Source organism: Eretmochelys imbricata, chromosome 4 (assembly GCF_965152235.1).
Source record: "Eretmochelys imbricata isolate rEreImb1 chromosome 4, rEreImb1.hap1, whole genome shotgun sequence".
NCBI classification, from domain to species: domain Eukaryota; kingdom Metazoa; phylum Chordata; order Testudines; family Cheloniidae; genus Eretmochelys; species Eretmochelys imbricata.
The window spans coordinates 128,802,931-128,813,734 of record NC_135575.1 but is presented as its reverse complement, the minus strand read 5'-3'; the positions used below and the strand labels follow the sequence as shown (position 1 = coordinate 128,813,734).

The window sequence follows — 10,804 nt, the reverse complement described above, 5'->3', positions numbered from 1 at the left end:
ATTACAGCTTTCTAAACCTGTATTTGTTTTAATTTTTTTTTTTTTTTTACACTCCCACATTTGCTAGAGCAGCAAGGTTGTCATTTGGCATGCATTGTGTATACAAAGTGACTTTCACTTCTTGATTACCCAGGCTTCTTTCATTTTATATAGACACCCTAGACATCTCAGTGGGTTAGCTGTTTGGAACCCAATCCTGTGGAGTGCTGTGGCACTCAGTGACACATGGGATTAGGCTCTGTGTCAGTGTTCTTTCCCCCACTCATGTACTCATTTTCCCGTATACCACTAAGGCGGTTTAAAACGAGCTCTAGCAGAAGGGACTAAAATCTTCATTGAAATGCATTGGCACTGCTGCAGAAACCGCAGTGGATTCAGCTTTATTTAATCAGTCCTACACCATCCAGTCCCTGAACTATTCCACAACTAATTTCTACCTTCCCCAACTCCATCTAATTTAAGTGTCCACAAACTAATCCTCCTTGTTTGTGGAAAATTCCTTCACTTTAACCACATTATTAATTGTGCTGTTGTAATGGTCAGTATTCCATTTTAAAGAGTGGTGAAAAGACACTTCATTACCCTATGAAACCCCGCAAAAATATTCTGGATAGATAAGAATCTAAAACTACTTCCCCCATGTTAAAGAGATGCCATGCTACAGTATCTGCCAAAGACTTCATAGATCAACCAATAAAATTCATAAACACATGCAAATGCAAAGCAAAATGTCATTTTATTTAATTCAAGGACTAGTTTCCTTCTAGTATTGCTGAAGGGATCACCTCCTGGGGAATTGATCATTACAAAGTCCCTGTTTAAAAGTTCAAGTGCTCTTGTACATTCTTCTGAACCACAGAAAACATAATAATGACCAAGAAGGTGGGCAGCTACTTGCACTTTTAACCCACCTAAATTAGCATTGCTTCTGGCTGGAAAACAATTCAAGTAGTAAAATCATGGAAAAATGTTAACCTTTAAGGTCACTACTACATTTTGATCAAAAAGTCTTGAATGTATGAAAAACCATTTGTACATGTTATGAAGTTTTATAACCACTCACTGTATAAGGAGACAGTTAAGTATTTTGGACCAGTTGTCAACCAGATACTTAAGTGTTCAGATCTCCAGATATCCAATCGTTTATTACCAGTTTAATTATGCAACTCACTTTTCACATTAAGCTCTTTAACAAACGGAACATATACCCACACCAGAATCACTGTAGACAGATTTAGTTTTATAGAATGCCCTTCTGAAAATTCATTTCAAAATAGAGATGCTTTCTCCCAAACTGTAAAAGCCATAAAAATGCAAAATATCTGTTAGGAAATTTGTAATCATAGTTACTCCTTAATGTTCAAAATAACATTTAACCTCCAGCTGTCTTTTGCTGTTGTTTATATACTGATCAATAGACTATAAACAGATAACAATGGTTCTTTTTTTTCCCCCACCTGAAACATTTCTTCTAACACAGGTCCAAGATAGGCAATACAGAGATTCAGGGACATGGATTATGCATTGCAAAGGTAATCCACTAATCATTTTAATTTAGAACAACTTTGATTCTAGTACACGACTTTGAGCCTCAGTTGTTTTCAATCTGCTCTAGATCCAAGTCCCCGCAGTCTAGCGGAAAGATGCCCTCTTCAGTGCTTTCACAATCACTTGTGTCCTCATCACTTTCACATACTGCAGCTGCCTTCTTATAATCCCTTACATTGAAGCCAACTTGGCATGGCCCATGATGCCTTACTTCATCCAGTTGCTCTTTCACTGGACTGGAACCAGGGGTGGTGATGTTCATAAAGTCATGTGAATCACATGGGGATGACACAATTGTCTTCATTTGTGTGTCGTCGTCATCGTCATCATCATCATCATCTTCTTCATAATCAAGGGAGCAAAGACTCTTTGAATTTTTTAAAGTCTGTAATTAAAAAAATATATATTAACCAAAAGCAATAGAAAAGACATACATCCTGCCCACCCCTTCAAATGTTTAGGGAAAGTGGTTAAGGAGAGAATTTACAGCAACTCTGCAAATGGGATCCATTTGGGAAATGAAGTTATTTATTGTTCAGTAACTGCAGTTCTCAGATGTTTTGTTTACATGGATCTCACTTACGACTAGCTAGCAATTTCCAGCTTAACATGAGAGTCTGATGTCCTAGCTACAGCTAGCCAAATAAGGATTTCTGAACCACTGTTCCCAATTTGGCATCTGATCTAGTCACCAAATCCAGGACATGATGTTTGGTAAAGGTATGAGCTGAGCTCCAAGTGCAAATGACCCATACAGAAACATTTCCTAGACATGCTGAAGAGGTTGCCTGGCCTCTAGCTGAGTGGGCCCTGATGACTGAGGGAAGGCCATATCTACTAGTTACTAGAAGACTAACATACTGAGTGATCCATTTGAATCTCTGGGAAGGATGATCTGATCTCTTACAGCCTTCCTTAATGTCACAAACAGGTTGATTTCCTGAATGGCTTTACCTAAATAATAAAGGCAGGCTCTGGAAGTATCTAAAGAACTTGGTTTATCCCAGGCTTAAGTGGTGCTTGGGGAAAGAGAATAAAGAGATTAATGATTTGGTCTAAGTCAAATTCAGCAGCACACGGCTCTTTCCCACAGAAAGTAGACACTGATTGTGTCCCTCAGTTAAAAGAGTAACTCCATCACATGAAAGGCCTGGCTTGAACCTGGAGGGGTTTAGTCTTGGCCTTAAGATGGAAAGGCACCTCAGTACCAAGTAGAAGAAAAAATACATTTTAAAGAAGGAGCAGCAAAGGAAGTTGTCAGTAAGCTAAGCAAAGTAACTGAATGATTCCAAATTGACTCGATGAAGGGTACTTCGGGGGATTGCACACAGGTTGCTGAGCTCGAGTGAAGCGAAAGGTGGTAGAAGCTGCTCTGCCCCATACACCCTCACGCAGGGGGAGGGATACAGAACAGGCGAGGTGGGAAATGCGCACAGGTATGCAGGGCACTGGCATGGCCCCAAAGGGCACTGGTGTCAAAAGGTTCTGATCTCCCATGCATGAGGCGCGCACACACACCATAAGCTGGATCCACATGGACAAAGACTAAGGACCCCTCTAAATTTTCAGTGTTTTTAGTTTAGCTTTCATTCTTTGTTAAAAACCCGGTTTTTAAAACACATCAGTCTATTCACTGATGAGTACTTATCAATATTATACAGTATATTATGCTAATTCCTCATTGAGAATTTTATACAATTTCTTTCTCACTGTACACACAATCATTATATTACCAGTGTCTGGCACAGGATGCCTTTTAGAAAGAACTTTACATATTTAAAGAGATTTACAGACATTTACTAACTAGCCCTCGCACCACCACTGAGGAAGGAAGGTAGATATTCTTTCCCCATTTTACAAGAAGGGAAAGAGGCACAGAGGGGAAGCGACTTGCCCAAGACCATATAAATGACTGAACTTGGGTGCTCCCCACACATTCAACCCCCTGCTCACTACTCTAATTCATGTCACTTCCTAGATATGCATAACTTGAATCCAGCACATTCAGGGATTAAAGCACACCAGACCCTCGCTAGAAAGCGGGATTTGGGATCCATGCACAGTACTGTGTTAACATGGGGACCGTGTTAAAATGAACTGCAATTAAAGTAATTAAATTTGGGATCCATGGCCGCGACCACGTTATATGCAAATTCGCACTATACAGATGCACGTTCTAGCGAGGGTCCAGTGTATTCAGCTGGAGGATGGGGGGGGAAGGGGGGGGAAGAATCAGATAATGTGTGAGATGTTAGAATGATTTTACAGCACAACTCGGATGAAAGTCAGTGGATTATAGTACTACTAAGATGAACATGCTTCACTGACTTTGTGCTCTTATACAGGACCTCAATGAGATTTTGCTGCACAGTAGAGACCACTGAAGTTCTACTACTGTATCTCATGGCAACCTGCACCAAATCATACTGCTACCATGGAACAAATCTTCAAGAGTAGGCTTCTGATTGCTACCATTATTTGTACAGTGGGCTTGATTCATTTTTCTCTGGCTGGAGTAAGTCTGGCATAACTCTGCAGCAGTCAACAGCATTACACTGGTTGAACAGCAATGTTATTAGAATTTGGAGGTGGAGTGCTCTCCAATACAAAAAGATTCTCTCTCCACATTGTTATACAGATTCACGGGTTTTAAAGCCAGAAGGGACCATTGTGATCCTTTAGGCTAACCTCTTGCATAAGACAGCTCATAGGAATTCCATGAATTACTTCCTGCTTCAAGTCCAATAGCTGTGGCTGAACTAGAGCATCTCTGGGAAAAACATCCAATTTTTATTTAAAGATTTCCAGTGATGATGATGACGACAACGACAACAACAACTAGGCTCTTATCTAGGGCTTTTCATCGGTAGATTGAGAATAACTCTTGGTAAATTGCTCCAGTGGTTAATTACCATCACTGTTGCAAAATTCTGCCTCTTATTTCTAGTATGAATTGGTCTAGCTTCAACTTCCAGCCCTCAGATCTTATCTTTGTCTGCAAGGCTGAAGAGCTCTCATCAAATTTCTGTTCCTTATGTTGATACTTATAAGCAGATCATGTGTATTTTTACGTATCTGTATGAAATTTCTATGATCCACCCTCAGGTCCTTAATTGATCCATAGCAATCTATATACATACAGTTACTGAAAACAAACATTTTTATATCCTGTATATGAAGAGGGAATATGGGGGTTCATTCATATTGACACCTGATTTTAAAACAGCAAATTTCAATAATGCAATACAGCTGGGGTTCTCAATCTTTTCCTTTCTGAGGCCGCCCCAAACATGCTATAAAAACTCATCGGCCCACCCTGTGCCACAATAAACAGGTTTTCTGCCTATAAAAGCCAGGGCCAGTGTTAGCTGGTAGCAAGCCGGGCAATTGCCTGAGGCCCCATGCCACAGGGGCCCCTGCGAAGCTACATTGCTATGGCTTCAGCCCAAGGTGGCGGGACTCAGGGCCCTGGATTCAGCTTTCTACCATGGGCCCCAGCAAATCTAATGCTGGCCCTGCTTGGTGGCTCCCCTGAAACCTGCTCGCAGCCCCCACAGGGGGCCCCGGGCTGAGAACTACTGCAATACAGCAAGGAAATGGGTGTTAAGGATACTTGAATCCTACTTGTAGCCTACTGTTTTGAAATGGTGAAAACATTTCCTGCTATCTGTCTCCAGACAGAGGGAAAAAAGTATTTTCTAGGTAGCCCTTTAAGTCTTATGGTAGATACTGGTTACTGCTCCTCTTCAAACAAAGAAACAAACTTATTTATGCTTTTGGAAAGGGATTTTTGAACCCCTGAATTGTCCTCCAGTCAGCTTTATTCAAGTTCTACTACAGATTAATCAAAACTAAGCACAGTTGTCTTTCTAGGTTTGTGTACATAAAACAGAAAATTGCCGGTTGGCTATACTGCACTGAAACCACTTGAATGGGAACTTTTGGTTGGTTTCAACACAATAGCAAGTGCATTCAGCTAGTTCTTTGTTCACCCACTTGTCACAAACTTATACACCAAACTAAAAATAGGTGGATTTATTATCTCAAGCACAATCTCACTACTTTTCACAAAGCAAAAAAGGTAGACCCTGAAATGCATTCAAACCCCTCTAACTAAAGCTTTACATGTTACACCAGTACAGTACCACACCTTTCAAGCACAATCATGCTCAGTGGGGAGTCAGTGAGTACTTGCTCAATGGTCCTCATTTTATAAAGGATGCTGGACTAACAAAACAAAAGAACCCACAGTTGGCAATGGATGGAACTCAATCAGCCAGAAGTATTCTTTTGTGTAAAGAAAGAAAAGAAGCTCAAAGAGTTTTAGAAGGAGTAGGGTTATAAAATGTCTGAATATTAAAACTCTGTGTAGGAAACAATGGAGGGGAAAGGAAATAAAAAAATATCCCTAGACCCTTGCTTTCAAACCAAATAAGCAAGTTAGGCCCACAGGAATTTGAAAGCAAGCTGATGTGTGCACGCGCTTCTGAATCTCTGGTTCAGAAATTTCACAGGAAGTCACTATACACTTCTGAAGTTTTTTGTTTTAATAAGTGATTTCACTGGCGCGTTTTGCTACATGACTTTACACAACACATTCAATTTAACCATGTCCTTAGTGGTGTTTAAAAACCCACAATGTATTACAGAAATGTGTTTGTTACAGTCCAGTCCATTCTCCTTGAAAGGCTAAATATAGTTTTTCAAAAATCCCACATGTACTTAGTGTTGCCCCAGTTCTCACCACTAACTTGCAAGATGTTGTGCTTTTCTTAAAGCCCCTGCTCCTGGAGCACTGTTATTACATGAGAATCTCAACCTTTCATTCTAAAAAAAAAGTAGCCGGTTTCTAGCTCTCACTGGAATGGAGGGAAGTTTGAAAACAAACTCTAAAGGCTCAAAAACTAGGAGGCAAATTAAAAGACTCCCCCTTGCTCTCCCCCAATTATTTTTTAATCTCATGGTATTTTGTGGCCTGATTTATGATTCTTGAATGCTTGAAATTGGCAATGCTGCTTTTTCCAAGTTATCCTCTTCTCTCTATGAAAGGCACCATTTTAACAAAATATTATAGAAATTATTGATACAGCACTTAGACAATATCATCATGGCCCCAGGAAGCTCACAATTTAAGTTTAGCCATAAAGCTAAACCCACCAGGCTTGCTGTGCTCAATTGCACAGATCTTGTTTTGCGAGGACTGTGGAAAAAGGTTTTCTTTGATTGTCAGCCTTTCCTTAAGAACAAACTTCCACAGGGAAGCAAACTGAATCCCACCACCTTTACATCAATATTTCCATCAAGCCACCACAGAAAGAATCCAGCATCTCTCTAAAAGTCAAGCTTGTGTCGGGAAAGTGTTCCACTTTCATGAAGTAGTTTATGCACCTAATTACAATGATGGTAATTACTAATGAATGCAACTGAGATGCCTATAAATTATCGTAAGCCACTTTTATCATACATTTCACATTACTACAAAACTTCTTCTTTAAAAAGTTTCCATTTAAAAATCAAGATCAGAGATATGCAAGTATTAGTAATTTATGTTGTGGTAGTACCCAGAGACCTCCACCATGCTGGAGCTCTGTACCAGTTTCTGTCTATTATGACAGACAAAACATAGTAGGCTGCAGTTCATGCCCCGAAGTGTTTACAAAGATCTCTGAATTTTCCAGTGATTTCAAACATTTCAAGAAATATTTGATCCCATATCATCCCATCACTGCAGCTTTTACTTTATACACAGTAGAAGCAATTTTAGCTCACACCAAATAAAAGCAGATATACTAATTTAACAGCTACGCCACATCGAACAGAATAACCGTGCAAAAACTATATGCACACAGGTGACCTGATTCTCCACTCTTACACCTGCATACTTATTGAAGCATATGAGGTTGCACTAACAACAGTGGAGAATAAGGACTTCGATGTTTGACTCAAACAATGTCATTATCATCAGTGATGCACTCACAAAATGGTTGGCACTGTGCAAAACAAATACAAGAGGCATTCTTGATCCTACAGTCTGGCAGGAAGGTGGAACCATTCACAAAAAGTGCAGAAAACAAGGAGAGGAAAAAATACAAACAAGGTTATCCATTGCAGTGTTGAATGTTTGGAACCTACTAACATTTGTGTTAATTTAAATTCCAAGAAAGTGATTTATAACATCTGAAGAAATTCCAAGAAAGTGATTTATAACATCTGAACTCCAGGTTCAAAACTTAAAATTAAAGACTCAGATGGAAATGCATTTTCTCAAGTTTAAAACTTATAAAAAACTGTTTGGGCATAAAACTGCCACTTTGATTTGTAAGAGAAAGTTACCATATATACTTGTTCATTAGCCCGTTCATTTATAAGCCGACCCCCCAAGATGGATAGATAAAAACAGTAAAAACCTGTATGACTCTTTCATAAGCGGACCCTATATTTCAGGGGTTGGCAATCTTTTGCTCCCGGCCCATCAGGGTAAGCTGCTGGCGGGTCAGGACGTTTTGTTTACCTGGAGCGTTCACAGGAACGGAGCCCCTCAGCTCCCTGTGGCCGCGGTTCACGCCACTTCCCGCAGCTCCCATTGCCTGGGAACAACGAACTGCGGACACAGGGAGCCGAGGGGCTCCATGCCTGCAGACGCTCCAGGTAAACAAAATGACAATGTATTAGATATTCAATTCAATGATTTTACAGAGTTTAAAATCAAATTTTAGTGTAGATCCATTTATAAGCTGACCCCCGCTCTTTGATGCATCACATTTTTACCAAAAATATTCAGCTTATGAATGAGTATATACGGTAGTTACTTATTAGTAACTGGAGGTTCTTCGGGATGTGCGGTCCCTATCTGTATTCCACTGCAGTGACACGTGCTCTCTATCAGGAGATAGAAGGCAGGACAGACCAACCGCCTTTCCAGTTCCTTCACCACAAGTCAGAGAAGAGCTGAAGCAGATGAGAAGGTGGGCAGGTATGGACCACACATCTCAAAGGATCCTTCAGTTATTACCAGGTAAGTAACTTTCTCTTTTGCTTCAAGTACTGCTCCCTATCTGCATTTCACTGTGGATGACTGGACAAGCAGTACTCAAATAGGAGGAGGGTGCAAGGTCATAGATGGCAGAGCAGAACAAAGGACTGCTGTTCCAAAAGATGCACTGGCAGAGGAGTACTGTACCATGGCATAGTGTCTAGCAAATGTGTGGATTGAGTGCCACATAGCTGCCTTACAAATATCAAGTAGAGGCACCTCTTGAAGCAACACCATAGATGTTGCTTGCGCTCTTGTGGAAAGAGCTCTTACCCAATGAATATGGGAAGCTTAGACAGCTGATAGAGAAAAACAGAGCCTGAGATCAATTTCGAGATTCTTTGAGAGGATACAGGCTGACCTCTGACCCTTTCCATTATGGCAACAAATAATCTAGGGGGATTTCCTGATTGTTTGTGTTCTCTGCAGATAAAAGGCTAAAGGTTCACCAAACATTGAGAGAATGGAACCCTTTTTTTTTCTGAGCACGTGTGAGGTTTTGGGAAGAACACAGGTAAGTGAATAGACTGGTTCAGGTAAAAATCAGACTACTCTGGGGGTGAATTTAGGGTGTCAATGTAACAAAACTTTATGCTTATGGAATATAGCGTAAGGAGGATCTGCCATCAATGCTTCAAGCTCACCAACCTGCTGGCTGAGATGATGGCTATCAGGAATGCGACCCTCTTGTATAGTAGAGACGTGGAACAAGAAGCTAAATGTTCAAAAGGACGCTTAGTTAGTACGGAGAGAACAAAGTTCAAGTCCCACTGAGGAGCACTCCCACTAACAATCAACTGCAAAGCGCCTGATGAGACAGTCTGCTAGCACATTTTGCTTTCCTGGGAAGTAGACAGCTGACAGTGTAATCTGGTTGCCAATGCACCAGTTCCACAGACTGACCTTTCTGCACACAGGGGGACAGATCTCACTTCTGCCTGTTTGTTAACTTAGAAAATAGGTCAGGATGTTGTCGTCTGACATTTTTAGGGCATAGTGACCTTGAATGAACAGGAGAAAGGTTTCACAAGCCCTTCAAACTGCTTGTAGTTTGAGAACATTGATTGCATCCTCTACTTTCAAGGTGTCCAGGTGCCTTACGCTGTATGGTTGTCCAGGTCAGCTCCAAAACCCAACAGGCATGCGTTAATTATTGTTCTTTCTTGTGTGGAGGCGATGAAGGGAATGCTGACGCAAGCCTGATGGGGATTCTTCCACCATGACAGGGATATCGTACTACTTTGGTGGGAACAGTCACTATGGGGTTCATGGACTGTTGGTTTGGCAAGTACACAGTTTGAAGGAAGCCACAATCATAGGCAATGAAGGTGGAGTCTTGCAAAAGGTGTGACCTAACGGCATGAGGCCACATGGCCTAGGAGAGAAAGAGGTTTTGAAAGGCACTCCGGGGTTGGTTATGATCTGGTCCAGGGTAATGTTCATAGACTGAAACCTGTCTCTCAGCAAGTAAGCCCTTGCTACGAAAGGCGTTGCTGGACATTTACAGTAGTGCTTGGGGGACAAACAGAAAAAGGATTAATAGATTCTGGATGCTCCTACAGCCTGGTCCCGTGAGACTCTACTGGATCTGGAAGAGTTGCAAGATGACCCAATGCATGTGTCCCCACTCATACCTACCCTATGGCCTGGGTGAATTTGAATATAGGGAACCAGGCTGGAACTCTTCGAACTGGAGTAGTCCCCAACTTGCCATGGGAAATAATCTAAAGGGACTGACGACAACATTTCTCCTTGCTACTATTCTGTCACCCAGAGAACCCGGGTACTGTTCTAGTCTGATTGTCTGACATCTTTCCAACTGCCATGTGAGACCTTTGTGATGGCCCACTGCAATGCAAGACGACTTGGAAACAGCAACAAGGAGCCAGGAAGGCCTGGCAACGAACAGACTTAGCAGCTGGCAAGCTGGCAGCTCAACAGAACCACCTTGGGACAACACTTCTTGACAGTGAATCAATGGTACCTCCAACTAGGACCTTTGATTTGGTTTAGGAACGAGATGATGCTATTAGAAAGGCACACAATTGGCATGTGGTGATTAATAGAATCATTGCACAGGAGAGTCAGGACTCCCAATTTCCCCACTTTGAACTACAAAATTATTTACTTTGCGAAGTGGAGAAGAATTTCCAGACAGATGAGATACATCACCAGTTTGGGATGCTGGAAACCACCATCTCTGGTATCTCATATGAAATGGCT

General features: G+C 41.3%; 1 protein-coding gene across 6 annotated transcripts in view; it reads right to left on the bottom strand.

Moving 5' to 3' along the window:
• Nucleotides 1–717: 717 nt before the first annotated feature.
• FAM53A (family with sequence similarity 53 member A) overlaps nucleotides 718–10,804 on the bottom strand; it is a 97,940-nt gene continuing 87,853 nt past the window's right edge. For all 6 annotated transcript variants that reach the window (XM_077815949.1, XM_077815947.1, XM_077815953.1 and 3 more), the window contains one exon: nucleotides 718–1,933. In XM_077815949.1, the coding sequence (XP_077672075.1) occupies nucleotides 1,592–1,933 (342 nt within the window). In that variant the 3' untranslated portion in view covers nucleotides 718–1,591. The remainder of the gene's footprint in view (nucleotides 1,934–10,804) is intronic.